This window comes from Numenius arquata, chromosome 2, assembly GCF_964106895.1.
Source record: "Numenius arquata chromosome 2, bNumArq3.hap1.1, whole genome shotgun sequence".
In the NCBI taxonomy this organism is placed as follows: domain Eukaryota; kingdom Metazoa; phylum Chordata; class Aves; order Charadriiformes; family Scolopacidae; genus Numenius; species Numenius arquata.
The window spans coordinates 45836701-45859547 of NC_133577.1; the positions used below are offsets into that span (position 1 = coordinate 45836701).

Genomic DNA, 22847 nt, shown 5'->3' on the forward strand with positions numbered 1-22847 from the left:
GCGTCGCAGGGGGCCCGTAAGGATGTTTTGGGCCTGGCGGACGCCGCCGCTGGCCTGGCCCGGGCTGCGGGCCCGGGCGGGGCTCGCCCGGGGCTGGGCGCGCTCCGCCGCCTCGGAAGCCAACAGCCAGCAGCCCGTGGCGGAGAGCCGGCAGGACTCCCAGTACCGGGACAGGGTGCTGCTCCCTCGCAGCAACTTCCCCGCGCAGCTACCGGGGCGGCTGCAGCCCGAGACCGAGGTGGAGACGCAGCAGGTAGCGGGCCGAGGCCGGGGCTGGCTCGCCCGCGGCGTGCGGTGCCCTGGGCCCAGCGGCGGGGGTTTGTTTTCCGGCCCGCCGTTGCTGCGCGTCCGTGTGGGCCTTGGCGGGTGCCTGGGCGGGCAGCCTGCGGGAGCTGTGGGGGAAGGTGAAGGGCTCGGATCTTTAGGTGGTTAGTTATTTATAGCCTAGTGCCTCTCCAGTTTGTTACCGCTTCGTTTGGAGAAAGAGCAACGGCCCTCCTGATAGCGGAGAGCCAGAGTAGTGATGTGAGGCTTAGTATTGTGCCTGTCTTGGGCTTTTTTAGTAGTTTTGAACCGCTAACGTCTTCAGTTTAAGAGTTAGAAAAGTTGACTCTCCGTGTTTGTTTCTTTTCAGTATATGTTTACTATGAAGTCAAAATTCAAACTTTTTGGAAGTGCTGAGGCCTGTGCTGATTTAGGTGTTGTTGTTGTCTCTACAGAAGTGTGGGTTTTCAGAGCTGTATTCATGGCAACGACAAAGGAAAACAAAGCAGGAATTTTGTCTTCACGATGGACCGCCTTATGCCAATGGAGACCCTCATGTTGGCCATGCATTAAATAAAGTAAATATTTGCTCGTTCATACTCTGCTGTTTTGAAGTGGTAAATACTTCCCGTAATGTGCTGTGTGTTCTCCATTCTTATTTAAATCAATAACACTTTAAAGTGTTCGGTATTTTGGTAGACGGAGCTTTTAAAAAACAAATGACACAGTTACATAGATACTGTATGATACCACAGTGACACACAGATACTATACCATGGCATAAATATTGTGTACCAGTATGTGGTACCTATATGCTGAGCGCTCATTTATGAGGCTGAATATTTCAGTAAAGGGAGAACTCTTTTTTTTTTTTTTTTTTTCTTTTAGAGAAATTTCAGCCTTCACTCCTAAGCAATGTTAAACGTACAGTTTATTCATGTATTGAACTTACCACACATGCACACAAGTGAGTGTATATTTCTATATGTGTATACATAACAGTGTTGCTGTAATGCATGGGTGAGCTGTGCCTTGCTGTTCTTTTATCCTTTGAGCATTTTGTAAGTTTGTTATGTTGCATTTATTTTATCTGGGTATCCTCAGTGGAACCACAATGACCAAATGTTGATGGCTTTTAAAATATAAATTTCAACTTTGAAATAATACTTCTAAATACATTTGGATGTGTTTAGATTCAGTCCTGAGAATGACAGTGTAACAGATGCTACAAAGTGGAAAAGACTAAAACGTGAGCCACAGCTTCTTACGGTACTAGTGCTAAAGCCTGGCCATCTGAAAATGGTTTTTGATATGTGATCATCTAAAAAAAATGTGTCAATGGTATGCACTAGGCCAAGACTGTAGATCCAGCTCAATGTTTTAGAAATGAGAGCAAGTAGGATTTATTCACTTCAGATCTTGCAAGTTTATAAACTGTAGCTTTCCATTCTAGTGAATGTGAATTCCTTTGGTCAGAGGTCCTTTGAGGTTCTGCCAAAATACAAAATGATGGACAAGAAAAATCACAAATGCAGTATCTTAAAAGGCTGCATTATAAATTTTCATTTATAGTTGTGTGTGGTTTTTTTATACGACTACCTTAGTTAATAATATAGCTATTCCACATGAGGGAGCTAAAGTGATAACAGACCCTTGTGTCTTTTCAGATTTTGAAAGACATCACTAATCGTTTCTACGTGATGCGAGGTTGTAAGGTACATTATGTGCCAGGATGGGATTGTCATGGATTGCCAATCGAGTTGAAGGCATTGTCAGAAGTCAAAGGAGCTGAAAATCTTTCACCAATGGAAATACGACAGAGAGGTAGATTAGTGTTTGCAATATCTTTATAGAAAATGTTGGCTTAAGTATTTGCACATCATATCTTGTATTTCATGCTTTATATATAGCTTTTATACTTTATTGTGGGCTTTTCTATTTGCTGTTGGTGACGTTTTCTATGATCCCTCTATGTATTTGCCAAGCAGATTGAGTACAATGTAATCTTATGAAATGGGATAATTGAACACAGGCTTGACTTGTTGCTGTAATGAACACGCATAGCATTGACCATGGGTTTTAAAAAACAGGAGGAGGGCAGAGGATTTGGATTTCTACTTTGCTTAACTGTGTAGTGGCATGAAACTGTTATTTATCAGATCACCATCCTTTCGGTTTTCAAAGACGGAATTTAATAAGCTAAATAGACGTATATAAAAATCAGGCTTCATCAGAACAGCTTGGCTCAGTATCATAAGTAGGAATGTATTTGTTGACTGTGTTTTTAACAATACCACAAAACTATGGGGGTGATTCTTTCAGAGAAAGTTAGTCTGTATTATATGGTAACCGTTTTTAGGAAATACATACGGTATTTGAAATTATTGAAAGACATCAACATTCAGCTGCAAAGCTATTTGTAGTGAGCAATTTAAACTGCTTTATCTTGAAATTGTGGCAATGAAATGGGCTAACTTATTTTCAGATATATGTTGCTTTGGAAAGTTTGGATCAGCATCAGCAGAGGTGGTTAATTTTCACTCTTATTTATTTTATGTTATTTGAGAACACATTTTGAGAAATTGTTCTTCATAACTAAATCTGCCTTTTTTTTTCCCTCCTTCTTCCTTAAAAAGAACATTTATATTTTAGAGATGTGTGCTGTATGTCCCCGTATTAGTCCAAACAATGCCACACCTGAATCTTTTTACTCTTTGCAATTACTGTAGGTAGCTACATTTCCGAAATATGTATATTTTTGGATTCATAATAATCTATTTAATCCACATCAGTAATAGCTTCAATCTGTTCATTTCAGGCTTTTCTAAAAAACATCAATAGCATACTTTAAATGGTATTATGTTGATCTTAGTGGGTTAAGCCATATGCTTAATGGAAGTATTCCTTTCAGCCAGAGAATTTGCAGAAAGAGCAATTGAGAAACAGAAATCCGCCTTCATTCGTTGGGGTGTAATGGCAGATTGGGCTAACTGCTACCATACGTTTGATCCAAAGTATGAAGCAAACCAGCTGAGAGTCTTCTATAAAATGTATGATAAGGTATGTTGAACTTCTCTTGAAGTGTGTTTTGATATGTCATAAGCTTCGATTCTCCTAACTTTCTTTCCCCGCCCCCCTTCCTTTCCTTTAGGGTTACATTTATCAGGACTATAAACCTGTGTTCTGGTCCCCTTCATCAAAGTAAGAATCAACTTACTATTTAATCTTCAAAATTTTAGCAACAGTATCAATAGGTTTTCATGTTCAAGTGTGTTAACTTACGATTGATATCTACCCAGAACAGCCTTGGCTGAAGCAGAGCTTGAATACAATGAGCAACATGTCAGTCGATCTGTGTATATGAAATTTCCCCTATTAAAGTCACCACCTAAGCTGACTTCTGTGATAGGTATGACTTCTGTATCGATTTTAAGACCCTTAGCTTTTATTTTTGTTATAATTGTAAGTAAGGTACTTCTCATTTGCATCTGTAGATGGATCGGCCCCTGCAAGTGTGCTAGTCTGGACCACGCAGCCTTGGACTGTGCCATCCAATCAAGCAGTTTGTTACATGCCAGATTCAGAGTATGTGTGTCTTTGGCTTGGTTCAGTGATCTGCATTAGTACTTATCAATATTTATCAGCAAAGTTAAAAAGTCCTGGGTGGACTACCGTTACATTTTATTTAAGCCATCTTTTTTGTGGTTTTTTTTTTTTTTTTGACTCAATTGTAAGCTTTGTTCTATATCTCTGTTACTATATTTATTTCTGCTTTCATTTGTTTTTTTTTTTTTAAGATACTTCTTCCTAAAGTTACATTATCTTTAAATTCTTTTGAGATTTAAGAGTGAATTGGACGTGTAGATATTAAACATTTTTTTGCTGTCTTTTAGAGATGGAACTTTTAAACAATTTGTAGCTTTATGGTGTTTATAGTTATTTAGTATCACAAATATATGCTTGCATTGTAGGTATGCAATTGTGAAATGTACAACTACTGGTGAACACTTCATTCTAGCTGCAGATAGAGTTGAATCTACAGCTGCTGTTTTGGACACACAGTTTGAGGTTATGTCAACATGCAAAGGTAGGCTTTAATGTTGTTAAGTTGCTTAGAAATCTGCTTGTAGGTGTCTGAAAACTGCTTCCGTTTGGATATATTATTATGTTTGTTTATGTTTTGAGAAAGTGCTTCACTAAAATAATACAAAGGGGAGCAGTAATCTGTCAGACTTTGTATCGGTGTATTGTAGCTGAAATTTTCATCTGTAGATTTAAAAGTACTCTTTAAAATCTGGATTCACGGTTGGAAAACTTAAACACAGAGTGGAAGTCTGTTCAGGGTGAAAATCTTAATTATACTGAATGCAGTTTGTCTGTCTTTCTCATCCCTTGCTGATGAGAACAAGAGGCTAATTACAAGTATGCTTGCTGACTTTCTGATTGCTAAATTCTATGAAAACTATTGAAATTGCCTAGTGTGGTAGAATAGGTAGTGCTATAAGCTGCTGTTGTCATTTCGTGTTACTTTCCAAGTTTTTCATTGTTAGTATGTGTCTTAAGTACCGTAACCATGAAGACTATTGAGGTATTGTAGGTGACTGTTGTCCGTACCGGCAAACTAAACCAGTTAAGATTGCGTCCTAACAAACTGCATAGCGATAGACAGATTTCCGATTTAGTGTCATGAGTTGGGATTTAATGTGCCATCTCTGAACTTTATTCATTTGCCTTTATCAGTGATTCAGTGCTGGATATGTGTGTATCTAAAGGAGGTGAGAAACCTGTTCCTATGTGACTTTTTCTGTTTCTGCTTCATAATCTTGTTTTACCTAATGGTAAGATTACCTGGCGGTGTTCTCGCAGGTTCTACCTTCTTGAATCACATGATTTGCAGATAATGTGCAACAGTAGAGTTGGACTTTCTTGAAAATAAATTATTAGAACCTGTTCTTGTAATCTTCCTATGTATTAAGCAATGTTACATTTCTTACCTTTCTGTATTTGTTTACCTAACTGACAGCAGTTCCTAAAAATGTTCCTTCTAAGAAAGCATTCAACGAAGGCCATTTTGTCATATGAAGCTTTCCTCAAGCTCTGTGATTCTTGACGTACAGCAAGGCTTTTACTACTGATTTCTTCAGTGGCTTTTTTAACCTTAAGTTGCCACTAGCTTCATTCGTGCTGTACTCCCTTTATTTGTATGTATCTTGGAGAATTTAAATGAATGCTTCATGGTAATATTTGCACTTAGTGGCAAAACTAGGAATAGATCCCAAATTCAAGGTTTTTAGCCTACTAAATCATTATTGAGATCTGTTTCTGGAACACTGGGATAGTGGTCCCCAAGGAATGGGAATATGTGGACTACTAACAGAATATCATTGTCTAAGGTAGAAGAAAAACTTGTTTCTTCAAAGGAAAAGGTCTGTGCGCAAGATTAACAACATAAAGAATTTAAAAGTATTTGGAAGGGAACCCACAAACAAGATAGAGAAGCAGTACCTCTGAATAGTATCCTGTGCATACGATTGCTGATCAATTGTTCCATGTTTGCCCCCAGGTGCAGATTTGGCAGATGGCTCTTGTGCTCATCCCACAATTCCTGGTAGAGTCTCTCCTCTGTTACCAGCAAATCACGTGACAATGGCAAAAGGAACAGGATTAGTTCACACAGCCCCAGCTCATGGTATGGAAGATTACAACGTAGCTTCCCACCATCAGCTACCCACGGTACTTTATTTTTTCAGCTGTTGCTCTTGATTTCCTGCAACTGTTTGATTAGGTGCCACTAAGATGACTGTTGTAATTTGTGCATAAAACTTGAAAATGTTTTGAAGCATTCAGATAAGTGGGAGTATCAGTAATGGCCTGCAGGAATGCAGGACTAATCTTAAAAAAGTGTGTATCAAAATAAAAGGGTGACGTTTTTCATCCATCTGCTAATTAAAGCTTACAGGGAAGTAGTAGAATAGAACCTGATTTCTATTCTCTCTCTGTGTTTTTGTTCTTGTGGTTTTTGAAAGGATAATGCAGACAATTCTCAGATGTGGGCTCTCAATACTCAGAACTGGCTTTTAAAGCTTTATCTTGCAGACCAGTAAATCGCCAATTATATAGGTCATTATTACTAATCTTTTTCAGCAAATCTGGTTTTAAACGCATACATAAATACAGTTTAGTTATGCGTAATCAGTTTGGATTTGATGGAAAGGAAGTTGCACAGTATTCTTTTTCTCTTTTACCTTTTTTTAAAGAGGTGACTCTTGAGATGTTCCAAAACCTTATTATACTCATACTTCTCATTGGGGTTTTTTTGAGGTTAGGATTTGTCTTGAAGTTTTGTTTGTTTGGTTTTGGTTTTCATTGTTAATTTGGAAAGTCATTGAAATACTAGCCAGTGAGTTGATATAAGACAGTTGTATATCTGTAAACGTAATGGTGCTCATTTCTTCTGATACATAAAATACACTTGCCTGGTAGATTACTAAATTGCAGTTCACTAAATCTGAAATGTACCTAAACATAACATACCTTGCTATTCATCAGAAAAGTAGTTACTCAGCAGAGTACTTAACTCACTTTTGAATACCAAAAAAAGTAATTAATTGCCACATGGTTTTATTGACACGATTAACATATTTATTTTAAGGATTGCCTTGTGGATGAAGGCGGTTTTTTTACTGAAGCTGCAGGTCCTGAACTTCAAAACAAGAACGTCCTTGAAGAGGGGAATGAAGCTGGTGAGTATTTGATGTTTAGCCATTTGTTACTCTACGGGTACATTCATGCAGGTATATTTTGAGGGTTCGTATAAACTGAACACATTTTGAATATGGATGAGGTAGAAGCACTTCTTGTTATGTGTTGATCATGGAAATGAATTAATTGAGGTTACAAGTAGCATTATACTCAAATCAGATATTAATCTTGCCTCGTTTTTTCTCTCAGTCATTCAGATGCTTCAAGCAGCTGGGAGTTTGTTAAAAGAGGAGAAATTTGTGCACAGTTACCCCTATGACTGGAGGACTAAAAAACCAATGATTATTCGTGCTAGCAAACAGTGGTTTGTAAACACAGCAAGTGTGAAGGCTACAGCACAGGTATATAATTTTTCTTTCTTATGGGACATTTAAAGAGAGCTGATGCCATTTGGAATCGGCAAAACAATCTTGCTGTAGCTCACTCTAGAATATGTTCTTCTCTAGGGTTTGCAAACAGTAGTTGAAAAGGGTTAGTTATTTGTAGAAGTGATGAACATTGTCATTTTTTTGTCAGTATTGATATAATCCAGGATAAATGTATTGACTGACATATTTCTTCATTGTATTTACAGAAGTTGTATAAGTTTCTTACAGCTATTGACTTTTTTTTCCCAAAATTTCTAAAAGTACAATTTTTCAAGGAATTGTCTCTTCAAGAAGAGACAATTTTATCACTCTTAAAATTACCTTTGTTGTTATGGTAGCCTTGCATGGCCAGACATCTTTGTGTGTTCCCCTATTAATTTTGCCACAGTCCTATTTTAAATAACTTTAAAACATATTTTTCTTAATGTGCAGTGCTCTTTGAAATTATGTACATCCACACAGAAAAATTAGACCAGCACCTTAGTCTGTCTTGGGTAACAGTGGTTTCTTTCTAAGTAGGACATGAGGTGTTTATTCCGTATTCATCTTTATATAGAATGAAGGAAAATATGATGGTTATTCAGTGGAGTTGGGAGTGAGTGGTAGCCAACACTCTAATAATGTGTCATACTGGTATACTGGTATATCATACAAGGTAGTATTTCAAAGTAGACAGCAGCACAATACACAGTGAGCTATTAAACTTCAGATAGAGATACTGATGCCTTTTCTAACTCACTTTAGGGTGCATCTGCTAGAGAATCAGAGCTGGCAAAAAAGCATTGGTCGCTGTGTGGGAAAATGTACAGTATATACAGCGTTTGAAGTGTGTTGTAGAAGAGCAATGATGCGGTGAAGTAAACAAAGTAAATGTAGCAGTTACCCAAGAACAGGTTATTCAATACTGGGAGTGGGAGTGTAGACCTGTTCCTTTTTTTACTGGTAGCATAAAGAGTGTTTGTCTGAATGCTAGTGTGTTCAATAATTCCCTGTCTGCTTTATAGGAAGTGCTGAAAAAAGTGAAAGTTATCCCTACGTCTGCAGCGAACAGAATGCTTGAAATGCTGGACAGAAGGACGTTTTGGTGTATATCACGGCAAAGATGTTGGGGTGTTCCAATTCCTGTTTTTTATCAGAAGAACACAGGAGAATGCTTGATGAACAGGTATTTGTCTAGCTTTATATGCTGAAAAATGAAAGAACACCACTGCTGTGGTTGCACAATATTATAAAACTTCTAACTATTTAAGTATAAATACATGCTTTTGCTTGTGATTGTTTAAACACAGAGCTAATTCAGCTATAAATTCAGACAATCAAAAACTCATTGCTGAAGGTGACTCGTAGGTGAAAAATAGGAATCAATTTACTTAGATACTTAAGTTACCTGAAAAGTCCCCTTGATAGTATTTGCTGCTTTCGTCCTTCATCTTCAATTTAAGTGAGCTGCTAGTAATCACTGGCCTTTACATTTAAGCAAGGACTAAAATGCAAGTTGTAGTTAGAATATATTGCCACTGTAATTGTAGGACAGTAAATTGAACAATACAGGTATTTTGTCAAAATAACTTTTTGCAATTGAATAAGTGACAATGGGATAATCTGAAGTGGAATAACCAGATCAGTTGCAGAATAAATAACTGCACTTTGTTTCAAAATAACATTAGTGTATTTGAAGAGTCAGCTTCAATAAATGTAAGAAAGTGACCTTTAGGTTTATGATTTGATGTGTCTAAAGCTTCAGATGCTAGCCTTATTCTGCCATCTTGCAATGGCCAGATATTGCAAACACTGCATTTCAGGAATTTCAGACAAAGTAATGCGGAGGAAATCCAAGCTGTGCTTTAGAACAAGAAAACTCAACCAAATATGATCTTTTTCTGTCTTTTAAGGAGTAAGAGAGTTCTGCTTTTATCCCTTTGGGGAACAGAGGTTTTCAATTATGAATATCCTCTAAGAGATTACTTCATAAAAATAGTATCGTGGAGCTCCAGATTCATTGTGTATTTCCATAATTGTTTTCTGTCTTGAGATACGGTAGCGTCACTCCGTTTTATTTATTTATTTATTTTATTTAACGTTACAACTTTTTTTTTTTATTTTATTTAAACTTACAACTGTTAGTGCAATTTCATTATGAATAATAAGATTGCATAGTTGGAGATGAACTTACATAGTGTTGCAGAACTTTTTTTTATTCTGGTGTTGAATAAATATACTGCAGAGAGTCCAGTGTGTTTTCCAGAGGCTGGACTAAGCACATAAGTATAGTAGTAAGTGAGGCTTAGGGTGTGGAGAGGAGGGAATGGGCTTTAGGCAGTTAGTCCTTAGCTTCACCTGACTGGGTGTGTAGGTGCACAGATCTGTACTTTGACTCTCTCACAGTAGGAAATAACTGTGAGAAAAGACCACGGTAACTGTAGTCGTTTATATTATTTGAATAATGCTGATGTACATCAGGAAATACAGGGATGAGACTCTGTGGGGTGTAAAAACTGTTAGCGTGTTAAAAAGTAAGTATATGTTCACATTAAAAAAACTACAATTTCTGAGGAATGCTTATTGTAGTCTGTCTGCGGAGTAGGCTTCAGTGTGTTACTTGCGCTTGCTTAAAACTGTTAAATATGTGGTTTAACAACAAAGTAAGAGTGTAATGAAAAGCAGTTTAGCTGTTGGCAGTCAAACATGAAGGGCACCATGAAGCAAAAGCTCCTTCAGAACATAGAGGAGTTGACTCAGCTGGTACAGAAAGCACTTAGAAAGGATGGATGCATGGGAATTCCTTTAGGTTGTAGTAAAATTACCTTGAAAACCAGTGACTTGTGTTAAAAAGCTTGTCTTTTGTAAGTGCTTGAGCTGTGTGAGATTATTGCTGCAGTTGTATGATATGTGGCAATTGGATGCGATAAACTCTGCAATAGTTTAACAACTTAGCCTTTGTGTGTAGGTATTGGCCAAGCAGTCGCCTGTAGGTGAGTGAACAAAGGGACAGTATGGCATGTTTGGTTAGATCTGATCAGGGGAAAAAAACAGAGACATCCAATATGCTTGAAAAATAGGTTTATTTCATTTGACTGACAGCTTCTGGTGCTTGTTTATAGTCAGTATGCTTCACTTCTATTTTACAGTAGAGGTGAAAGAAAACTGTAGAACACTCATGAAATACTTGAAGTTAGCTGTAGCAGACTTCTGTAACCAGAGTAGGAAAAGTGCACAGAATATTGGCCTATAGAAATGACAGGCAAATTTAAAAAGCAGTCTGTCAATTCATAGGTCATTTTCCTGGACACCAGTTCTTATTGAAATAAACAGCTACGCCTAAATATTTTGTTGCATTTGCATTATCATTTTGAAAATCATAGCACAGTAGGTTGACATATTTCTATTCATATTTCTAAAACTTAAGTTTCATATTCAGATTGTGTCAATAATTAATATCATTAAAACAACAGTAAATAACTCCCATTTCAAAAGAAAAGCTGTTTTCTTACCTGGAATGCTGACTGAGCGTGCTTTCAGTAGCAGCTGCTCTGAAGTTTTTCAGTGGCTATCAAAAGTAACAGCATCTCCACTGGAAGTCAGTGTAGTCCACATGGAGTTGCTGTTACATATGAGAGCACCAATGGTCGATCTTGTGTGATCCTGTTTATGTCACCTGTAAAAAGACTTTTTTTTTTAAATCCCTAAAATAAACCACTGTTTCCTTCTGTGAGAGTTTCCCCTGAGAATCTGCAGGAAGCTTCTCTTTTAAGATGCAACGTCTCGTCTCTAAAAAAAAAAAAAAAAAAAAATATATATATATATATATAATATTTTTTCCACACCAACAACCCTGTCTTTCTGACTTGAAAGCCAAGAGCTAGGTTGTAATCTTGTGCGCAACAAGTTTGATGCAAGATCTCCATGAGTCTTCCTGTTGTCCGCTGTGGCCCCCCATAGCGCTACAAGACATTTAATCGTATGATGCTGTTGTCTGTGGTTATAAATTTAATGCACTACTGATGATTAAATTATTTATGTAGAGTATACCATTACGTCATATTGTAATCAGGAATTTAAAAATTATTATAGAAAAACGAAACCCTATATGAGAGAAAGAAGAGAGAACATGTTTTCACTATAGCCGTTTTCAGTAAGAATATGGAGGTAAGATTCTGTGGGGTTTTTCTGAAGGAGTGGAGGAAGAAGGCTTTAAATAGAATACATGCACAAATAAACACACTGTTTATCAACTTTCAAAACTTAATAGATTTAAAGACAAAACATTCTGATTCTAGGAAATTCTGTAACTCATGGAAGAGAAGAGAGAAAGAGCTTCAAAAGTAAAACGAGAGATTTGTATTTCCATTAGAGGCTCAGATCAGGAAATAAATGCGAGATATTGCATGAGGTCAAATTGAAGTATATAACTTCTTTACAAATTCACTCTTCAGATATTGGTAATAATAAGTACTATTGCAAAAATTATTCTAATGCCTGAGAACTTTTGTTCCTTTATCTATGACTGATTAACAAGTAATTTAAATTTCTGACAAAGAAAACCCTAGCCTGTTTTTGAAGCAGAGCTACCCTGCAATTTAATTTGCTTCTTAAAATATTAAGACATTTCAGTGACTTGTAAGCAATTGCAACTTACCATAACCTAAATACTGCTGCAGTATCAACGTTCGCAGAAAAAAGAAGATAACTTGCCTTCTTTAATGTTGTTTGAAAAGAGGTCGAGAGAACATCAGGCGCTGTATTCTTCTCCTCCTGACTATATCTTAATGCTGCCTAATTTCTGTTAACACATTAAATAAGTGTTCAGCATAATCAATATCAGACTTCAGAGTGATTGGCTGGTGTCGTGGTAGCGTGAAATGCCGTAGGGATTTCAGTGTTAAAACGTAGCAAGTGACACGTAATGCAAGTTCTTCTAGATAGCGTATGAATACAGGGCAAAGTTTTACAATGGTGTTTATTGCTTACTCGGTGGATTATCATGCTCACGTTGAAGCCCACAGATTATAAAGTGATGAGTAGTTATTTGAGAAAGGTGGTTTTCACTTGCACCTTACATAAAAGTACTTTGCAAAAATCTTCCTTCTTACAATACAGATACCTTAAATATAGTAATTTCTCTTGAGCTAATAGTTAATCATAAGGATCCTGGGAAAAGATTAGAGGAACAGGAGTTTTTTTTTTAGTTTGTTTCCTTGTCTTGGATTTTTCAAACTGTAGGAGGAAGAAGTATTTGTTGAAACAGTATCCTGGAAATCTTTGGTCTTAACTGTCTCCTCTTGGCTTTTAATACTTGCCTATTAATGTTCATTTTTATTCCCTAGGGAAACTGAATATAATGAAAAAGATTTGCGCTGCTAAAATGTTTTCATTACTTGATTTGAAACTATGCTAGAATTTTGAGAATATTAATAACAGGTTGACCTCACAGTCACTGACTCTGTTTCTTGTAAGTGATTGATAGCACCAGTCTGACCTTCTAGTTGTCTGAAAACTTTTATCTGTAGCATAATCGTTTCTGTTAGTTCACGTGTCACGAAAATGTGTCTTTACAATAATTCTACCCTTCAAAAATTAATATTTTAAGCCTTTGCATTGCATAGCAATGCACTTGGTAAAATGTTAGTCCATAGTATGTTTCGTAGTAATGGTGTATTTACAATGGTAGGCAACTGTTGTGCAGCATTGGTGATACTTACTGTAAATGAAGGCAGTCGTTTTATGATGGTTTCCCAAGGGAGATTGATAAGGAGGTTTTATTTCCTCCTTGTCCCTCCCACCACCTCCCATGGAAAGTAGAACAGTTCATCCTCACTACAGGTAATACAGTTGGCAGTAACACAGTGTTTCAGGTCCACCCCCCTTGTTAGTTTCTCCAAATATTTGTGTGATAGGCCTGACCTTAATCACTGTCTCTTCCACTGAGGAGAGATGTCATTGCAATTAACAGTTACAATGTCAGAAAAGTGGTGGCACTTCAAGCTGTGTCTCCTTTACTTAAAACTCAGAACGCCTGACAAACTGAGATTTTTGCTGTGATCAAGCTGAATCCATGCAGTTGCTGGAAAACATTGTTAAGAGTATTTTTCTACATGTTGTCAAACGTAGCTGTTAGTTTTGGTCTGTAGCTGGATTTATCAGCTTTTAAAAATCCCTACAAACATTGATACCATCAAATACCTGTTGAATGCTTTAGAAATGTATAGGTTGAAAATGAATTAATCCCTAGAGTTTATGTCTCTTCACTGGAGTGTATTTGCAATATGGAAGAGTTAGGAAGATGACAACCTTAGTTCCTGTTTAAATTTGCTACTTGCTTCATAGGGCACACTGGTAACTTTTCTATACTAGTTATGGGTACGATTCTGGATTAGAAGAATTTTCTGGCTCTGATTTGATGCCAGAGCCATTAGCTAAACACTGAATTAATTCTTCCATGAATCACTCAACATGCACTGACACTTTATGTGTTAATAAGCACGTATTTAGGGTAAATCATTCTCTTTCTAATTTTGCTACTCTGTCTTCTGCTGGTGACTTTCATGGGTAAGACTTGGCCAGTAACAGGACAGCATTGAGACTGTGGAGAGAGCTTTTGAACTAGTCACTTGAAGACAGCTACTTACCGTTAAAAATACACTGATAGTGTGTTTGAGAAGAATCAGAGATGGAGCCTTCTGTTGGCAAGGAGTGAAAAATAATGTTGTGTGTTGCTTTTTCTGAAGTGTTTCCAGGTACTACAGTCATTGTCATCACGTGTCATCATGGAAGGTGTGGGTGTAAAGCCAGTGGAAGGTACTGACACCACAAGAGAAAGAAATGTCAGTGAAATAGTTAAGTCTGGGCTTAGATAAACAAACTTCTCCTTGGTTTATTTGTTTTTTTCCTGAGAGCTTTCCGAATTCGAAGATTCCGCCTGAAGGAGGCAATACATAAGGGATACTTTCCAGCTATCTGCCAGGACTGGAGCTGTTGTTTGCTGTTGTCTTGGAGAAGTAACACTTCACAACTGGAAGTACAGGCAAATAGGCCTCTGTGTAAATATTTCTGAAAGGAAAAGCTACCATTCAGAATCGGAGCTCCCAAATGTTGTTTTACCGAGATAAATGTTAGCAGATATATTGCAAAGCCATAAATTGTGTCCTATCCTCATTAAGCTGGAAGGTGAATGATACTCATGGTCTGAAAGGGTAAGAACAGTGGTGGTGTGCTAGCTGGCTGTTGCTTTGCGAGTGTTACTGGTCAGTGGATTTTCTCTCCAGAAAACCTGCTGGGACATTCTACAGGAATTTACTTTGCAAAGTAAATTGATTAATTGATGATTGATAGACTAACAGTTTTGCATTAATTGGTCATTGCCATTTTATTCGCACAATCAAGAGCAAAACTGCATTTTCTTACTGTTGCACCTCATGTCGTGTAATTAAGTAAAAATTTGTTCTGTATCTTCTTGGAGAACATGGGTTTTCATGCTTAAACTCCATGTGGAGGAGTCCACTAAATGTTGTAGTGATGTAGCTCAATTTATTAGCAGTGCAGAAAAAAATACTGTGCTGAAGTCCAAATGCAAAACTGAGTGATGATGCTGAAGAAGTTTTATCATCTGCCTTTTGTGTTTTCAAGATAATTCTGCCATTATTTTACTTTTTCCCCTTTCACACTACTGTGCCAAGAAGTTAGTTAATTGATTAAATCTTCATTTCTTGAGTTAAAAACAAATCTCTGGTGGCTTGGTTAACGCAGTGGGTTTTGTTTGAAATTGGCAGGTCATGATGACCTGCAGTACTCCTTAAATACAGCAGATGTCTTAAAAATCACCTCTTTTAGTAAGTGCTTTGTGAGTCCACAAGACAAAGTGTGGGGGTTTAGTTTTGGTTTTTAAGCTATCTTAATTTATCTCTAGACTTGGCATTTAATTACATTAACAAGCAATTCCCCATAGCCTTATGTACTGGGAACATCAATTGAATGTGTCATAAATAGTGCACAGAACCGCACTCCTTGTGGTTGTGTTATCTGCTCACATCAGAAAAAAAATGCTTAGGTGTTCTTTTTTTTTCTTATTTCTGTAGTATCTATTTATTTCAGGACCTTTGTCCTGGCTGATGTTATGCCATATGAACTGATATATTGTCTTCAGGGTGTATGTTGAATGGTTGTTTACATCACTCCTCTACTGGGTACAGAAGTTTCAGCTTCCCTCATTATTGGGATGAATATACTTATATATATATATGTGGATTTTTAGAGATAGATATATATATCTTTCTTACCATTTAAAAAATATATTGCTAAAAAGGGGGAATCCAGGCAACCAGTACGTTATTCAAAATGCTGCCATTTCCTAACTCTCCATTTCCACGTGAGTTCGCAAGGTCTCTATCCAGTGGAGAAAAGAAGTCTGTTTTCAAAAAGAGCAAATATTTCGGGGGGAAATAGTTGTTTGGTTCCTGTAAATTCGAGGTCAAGAAATAGCAAGTGAAATGGATTTCAAAAGTTTTCAAGCTGCTGGCATCTTTTCCAAGTGCCCAGTTATTGAGTATTTGTAGAAGCAGCGGGTTTCTGTATATCCAGGTTTTACACGATCCTACCCATCTTGGAAGACAAAAGTAGGAAGTCTTTTTAATATGGGCAGAAAATCACAGCTTTAAATAGCTTGATCTCTTTATCAGTACATCTCACCACTTTGGATCTGGGATACTTGTAGAAAGGTATGATTAACTCATTGATTCATAAACCCTTTTTTTCCTTCTAACCCAGTGAAACTATCACAGATGTCATCAAAATAGTGGAGCAGCAAGGAACAGATGCGTGGTGGACCCTTCCTATTGAACAGCTGCTATCAAAAGAGGCTGTAGTGAAGGTAATTTTTTTACTTCAAGTACAGAAGATGCTTGAGACAGTTCAGTGATGGGAAATAATATAAAACCTACATATGTTCCCATGATGCTTTTCAAACTTGTACCTTCATGAGAACGTATCCTATGAAAATCAGAAAGTGAGATCTGAGTATGGCAAAATGCACACAATCAGATTTGTGCCGTGAATTCAGGGCAAAGATCTCCATCCTCCTCCTTTTAGTTCAGGAGGAAAGCAACATCTTAATTAATCAAATTATGAGCCCAAATATATATTAAGTCTTTGCCATTAAAATAGATAAGAATTTTTATTTAGTTCTTCCTAAGTTTTTATTGTTCCTTTAACAATTGTGTTCTTAAGCTAGCATGCAAACTGTAGTATTACTGTGCTATCTCAGGGTTTTTTTGGTAATTTTTCCTTGGTCTGTTCTGGGTTTTCGTTATTATGAATTATCTGAAAACTATTGTGAAAAATTATCTAAATTATTTTGCATTCACTCACAAAGTTGGTAGCAGATCCTGTCCAAAACTTGTCCAGAAACCAAATCTACTTTATTTCTAGCTTTGAAAAGCATTGCTGATACTAAGTATTCTATTTGCATTATTTAATGATTGTTTTTCTAATAGGCTGGTGGTCACGATGTTTTGGATTATGTCAAGGGACAGGATGTCCTAGATATTTGGTTTGACAGTGGAACTTCCTGGGCTCACGTTTTGGAAGGTACAGAATTACTATGTTGATCTTTCTTTTAAAATACTTGGAGAACAAAATATAACTGTTTTGCATGATGGTGTTGGTATCAGCAGAACTGAGTTAGATTATGCCAGCAGCAAACTGGCTGTGACTTCTTGTAAAATAGCTTTTGCTTGTAAAGATAAGGGTTTAATGTTGTCAAACTCATTTTCAGCGTAGTTGAAGTTGAGATTTTTCTAGCGTTCTATTCTGACTGATTCTGCCACGTGGCATGCCATGTATCTTCTAATCAGAACATATTTGTTTTGAGTATAGAATTTTCATGACACAAACGGCCACGGTACTTTGCTGCTAGTTGGTAACTCTTGAATTATTTTCAGTTAACAAATTTCAGTTTGTGCTCATGCATGCTATTTGAAGCGGAACAAAATTGAGATCAGCTGCTGAATCTAAGTTTTATAATTTTAACAGTGTAGGTGCCGTTTTTCACTTCTGATTGCTTTCAGTAACTAAAGCAGTATATTTTGCCTTAAAATATTTATACTTGCTGTATGCTATTTATAGCTCCTACTGCCAGTAGTTGCTACTCAGCAGGTAGCAGATACGTATTTTTATACAAATACATAAAATACACGCTGTTTGCCTGGAGGATAGTCCAAAGTCAGGAGTCCTTTCTGAAGGAGGAGTCTGGACCATACATCAAGTCTGTTGGACTTTAAACCCTCAGTACACAATTGCGTGATAACAATCTTGTTGAATTATAAAACACGTTAGTACCAGAGGTTTTATTTCTTAGCAACGTGGTCAGGCAACAGTACCATCAGCAAACATTCATTTTCTAGAAGACCTTTACATATGTTAAAGTTCATACTCTTCAAAAATGTTTCCGATTTGGTTCTGAAAGGTATAACATAGTAGTGGTATTTTATGTGCACAGTTACATACTCTAAGGGCTCAATACCTCAGTATGCAAAAACTACCTCTATCCCCGCGTAGTGGGAAGACATCATGTCTAATAAGAAATAGCAGAATCAAGACTCATGATTCACTGTTAATTTGTGTAAGGCTCCCATATGGATTCTGTAACGTCTAATAAATGTTGGGTCTTTCACAGTACAGACTTCTTTCACGGAACTATTAAAAGTTCCTCCTCTCTATCTAGTCATCTGTTTTCATGAAACTTGCTGGAACTTTGTGTGTGTAGGGCATCTTCTTTTGCTGTCTGACATGACTGGAGTGGCCCTACTGGTTCAAAAGTTGGGGGAGCGACTAACAAGCAGTGTAATCTTGTACGTCTCTTTATCTTCAGAAATGACACCAAAGTTGCCATTACCTTTTTTCCTGTGTAATTGAGGCTCCCAGCCACTGCCAGTAGTGGAAGTACAGTTTCAGTGCTTCATATGAAATTGCTGTTTTAATTTACCCTTTATACAAAATGCACTTTGCAAGAGAAGTTGTTGACTGAATAGTTTTGTCTTGTATTTCCCAATATGTTCCAGCTTTTAAAACTTTTTGCAGAACTTCTTCCTATGCCGATAAAAATAATTGGCAAGGCTTACAAACAGGCGAACTGATGGGATTCTTTACCAAAGTACTTTTGGGGAAAAATTGATGAAATCTGTGGAGAAATCCAAAATCGCTGAGAGAATGTCACAACAGGAAGAACTCCTGTGGATCAAACTCGTGAAAGCACAGAGTCACATGGAAGCTGACATGCTACCTGTTAATTTTGTAGTAGGAGATCAGTGATAACAGCAGTTATTGCTGACCTTCTGATGACAGTGTCCCACACGGCAGTGTTTCTTTCACAGCACATGAGTTAATGGAGTATATAATAAATGGCTGAAACTGTGAGACTGATGTTTATAACTGTTTCACTCTGCCATGAACTCAAATTATTGAAAATTATAAATCCATGATGTCTGTTAGTAACAAGCAGAAATAAACAGCGCTATAGATTTCCCTGCCAGTTCCAGTCTCACAAAAATAAGTTGTTCTCTTCAACATCTCTGCAGCTTGGGGAACTCAGGCCTGAGTTTTCACTGGACTTTAACTAGCTGTGTCTGAGCTTATTAGAGGAGATGGAGTAGTTATAGAATTCATCCTTGTAGCTGATTGCCAGATTGCAATTTCAAAAGACATGGTAGGTTAGGAAAAGGGTGGGGAGGAGGAAGAGGAGAGGGGGATTCTGCAATATGAGGTTAAAGGAATTGCTTGGTGACAGCAAGCTCAGTGGGCCTAAATCACAGATGAATGCATACAGTTGGATTTCTGATGCTTGCCCTGCTTCTTTTCCTACCAGATGTGGGGCGTAGTTCTGATGGAAGTGACTTTAAATTGCTCTTTTTTCATTAAATTACAGTTGGCTTCCTTTTTTCAGCCTAGGATTATCAAAGGTACCACTTTGAGCTAAATGACATAGCAGCTAGGAAGGTGTGACTTACACGCTAAGATAAAATATTTAGCTACTGTAGTCACAAAACCAAAACCGAACAGTTATAACTGGATTGTCGGTAAAATAAATTTACTACCCTGCTTGAATCTCTGAGAGCAGATCCACCTGTGCAATGTGCGCTGAAAAACCCCACTGCTACTAAAGTTTTTTGGGCTACAATTTGCTTTGTTGATGCTCTGTTTGCCTAATACTTGTTTTCACTGAACAGTTTATTGTTGTGCTGTCTAATCCTGTTTATGTCTTGCTACACATGCCTCAAATATTTTTTGAAAGAACAGTTTCCGTATTATTTTGCGCAACGTTAAAATTTTATGTCAGTGTTTCATACGTGAATAAATTCATTTCACAGTAGTGCTGTGAGGTAGAAGAGTGTTAACACCATGCCTCCAAAATGAAGGTCTGATAAAAATAAAATCTGGTTCAGAAGCATTTGCTGATTTTTGAATACTCAGTGCTGTAGTGCCTACGACTTTTTTTTCTTTTCTTTGTTTGAAATTCAGTTTGTGTTCAGTGCTTATTTCAGTAGCTGTCTTTGGAGTATCCATGTTGGAGAATTCTTTTCTGTCTTAAAATTCTCTTACAAGTCTTGACGTTTTCCTCATGGGCAGATTGCCTTCTGCACTACAAACTTAAGATTATTATTTTTCAAAATATTTCATATCAAAATGCACACTGGACTGTACTGCAATGTGATACGCTGTTGGTAGAAGTCACACAGCTTTTACCCATAGTCTTGTATTGCAATGATAGTAGTTTTCAGCATCATAACTTTTTTCCCTATCTTATTGGCTAATATTTAACTGAATGAGTGTGATTATTTTACAACTTACCTATCTAAGCCTTTAAACTTTTGTGCTGACTGAGAGACTTGAATTTATCTTAGCTGATTCATTCCTGGCATTAAAATACAATACGTTTAATCTAAAAGTCAAAGTCTGTAAGATCAAAGATATGGAATCTTGAAATCCAAACCAGAAGGATCATAAATTGTAATTCTCTTTAATGACCTATGTACTATACCTCCGTGTAAAAAAAAAACAACTGAGAAGTCTCTTCTGGGTTCTTGGACGTACTCTTCCATTTACAAAGAAACGTGGACACTGTTCTAATTAATTTGTATCTAACCATTGCAACTTTAATGAAACTGAGTTAGGGAAGCTACCTGTGCACTTAAAAGGCAGGCTTTGTATATGCAAAACCCGTGTTTGTATTTTACAGAGATAAAATGTTGATTCCTCCATTAGCTGTGTAAGCCACATTAGCCAGCCTGCCAGATGCACTAGTTCCTGTCAGAAAAGACCAATAGTTTGCTATTTGTAATCAGTTGTTTGTTTAAATTCTTCTCTCCTCTAAGTTGTAACTACTGGCATTTCCATGAAAAGTTCACTTCTCTAAAACCAGTGGCTAGTAAACTAGTTGTAAATAAGAAGTGTGTCGCTGCTGCTGCTACAGATTTTCCACTGTTATTTTCCACCTTACCACAACTATTCTTTTTTTATCCTGTCCTCACAATTATTTGGGTTCTGTTAAAGGCTGATCTCTACTTACTCTACTTTTAAAACCCAAACTCTTTGTAGATTTTCTTGAAGGAATGAACAAATGTGTTAAAAACCACCCACACATTTTTCCTGTGCTAGTTGGAACTGCATGGCCTTGACCTTTGTAATGTTGAACTTCCTTTTATTGCAGGATGGATCTAATTATCGAAACTTCCATTAAGTTAAACAAATAAATCAAGTGTGCCAGCAGCAGAAAGAAGCATTGTCTTAGGGGTCCCAGGAGGAGGGTAAAAGGAGCTAGGAGATAAAAACTTGAGGACAGAAACTGTTGTCTGAGTATCTGGAAAATTACACCACCAGCTTTTAGAATCAAAACTAAATTCCTGCCAGATATGTGTATAATGTTGCGCATTTGTAGGCTTTGACTTGCATGTTCTGCTGCGCTCAACATTATCCTATTCTTACTCTGATGGTGACCCGTCTGGGATTGTTTAGGACAAAGAGGGATTTCATGAGTCAACAAATCTTGTACCCTTTTTGTACAGTGACTGAATTCCACCAGTAAAGCCATTGAAGGTTTGCTGCCCTCTTTCAGCCCCTTGGGAAAACTGGGTGTGCTCTTCTGCTTTCCACGTGCAGTCAGCTAACGCCCAGTCTGTGTCTTGTAGCCCATTGTTTCTCTCATGCCAAGAGTGCTCATTCGCTCCAGTTGTTCTTCTCCACCATTCCTTTTTTTTTTTTTTTTTTTTTGTATTTATAGAGAGTATTTCCACTTCGCCTTCACATGTGTAAACTAAAGAAGCCACGCTCCTCCAGACCCCTCTCTCCCACAACAGGCCTTCTGTTTCCCTTGTTGTCTTAACCCTTTCCTGAAATTTTTAACCTTCCTGAAACACCGGTGACCAGAAATGTAAATTCTGTCGCAGGTGAGCTGCGGTTACTGCCAAAGCTTCCTGGTCTCTTCAAAAAATACCTGGTGCCTTTCACAGGCTAGTCAGGCATGTTACCTCTGTGACGTGTATCCTGAGTAATTCCCAACTGATGAAGTTTCAGGTTATAGCATAGATTTTTATTACTTCCAAAGTATGTGATCTTTTCTTGGGTCCTTCAGTTGGTTTAGGAGTACTTGGAAAGTATTTTGAGAACTTCATAAGAAGTGCTCTGAGCATGATGGCTTCTGTTTTCAAAATTTATTATTTTGTTTGGGGGAAAGCAAGCTTAGTTGTTAAATTTTGGAGTTCAGCGAGTCTTGTATTTTTAAAAAACTGTGATATTAATGAATCGCATGTACCATGTTCACTATTTGTAAAAGCAACTTATCTACTGGCTTTAAAGAGCAGAGTAAGTTTTAGTAATCACTTTCAGAGACTTTCTGTTAAGTGTATTAATTGTTTGAAGATACAGGCTGATACTTAAAACAAAAAAAAAAATCTTCTGTTTTTAAAGGTGCAGAGCAAAGAGCAGATACATACCTTGAAGGAAAAGACCAACTGGGAGGTTGGTTTCAATCCTCTCTATTAACCAGCGTGGCAGCAAGGAAAAAAGCACCATATAAGTAAGTGCATGGATTACAAACACATTGCTAGTTCATTTATTAAATATTGGGCTTTTGGTACTGTGGCAGTAGTGCATAAACAAGAGGAACCACGCCATTATTAAGTATTTGATTTATGTTCTGAAATTTTCAGTATAAAGTTTTTCTCAAGTTAGAATTGTAATGGACTGTTTAAATTTTTTTCCATCATGATTTTAATAGATGTTTTCTTTCTCAGTCATTCTGATATATCCTGTTATAACAGAATAGGTATATATGGGTATATCCTATATAGAAGAGAAAAGGTCCGTTCTTTTGCCATCTCTCTCACTCCGATAATCAAAGGGATTATTATGGGAGTATGAAAATCTCTTCAGATCACCGACTTGTGAATTGAATGTTAGACTGTAAGG

The 22847-nt window shown here is 37.2% G+C and overlaps 1 protein-coding gene across 1 annotated transcript in view; it reads left to right on the forward strand.

Annotated features, from left to right (window-relative positions):
* The first annotated feature begins 14 nt into the window (after window positions 1-14).
* The window catches only part of IARS2 (isoleucyl-tRNA synthetase 2, mitochondrial), a 28854-nt gene continuing 6021 nt past the window's right edge, over window positions 15-22847 (forward strand). Inside the window, exons 1-15 of the mRNA XM_074166846.1 lie at window positions 15-253; window positions 720-842; window positions 1932-2088; window positions 3176-3324; window positions 3416-3465; window positions 3564-3673; window positions 3759-3849; window positions 4236-4351; window positions 5828-5997; window positions 6917-7007; window positions 7216-7367; window positions 8399-8559; window positions 16155-16257; window positions 16880-16973; window positions 22347-22455. Coding sequence (XP_074022947.1) covers window positions 23-253; window positions 720-842; window positions 1932-2088; window positions 3176-3324; window positions 3416-3465; window positions 3564-3673; window positions 3759-3849; window positions 4236-4351; window positions 5828-5997; window positions 6917-7007; window positions 7216-7367; window positions 8399-8559; window positions 16155-16257; window positions 16880-16973; window positions 22347-22455 — 1907 coding nt within the window. The 5' untranslated portion in view covers window positions 15-22. The remainder of the gene's footprint in view (window positions 254-719; window positions 843-1931; window positions 2089-3175; window positions 3325-3415; window positions 3466-3563; window positions 3674-3758; window positions 3850-4235; window positions 4352-5827; window positions 5998-6916; window positions 7008-7215; window positions 7368-8398; window positions 8560-16154; window positions 16258-16879; window positions 16974-22346; window positions 22456-22847) is intronic.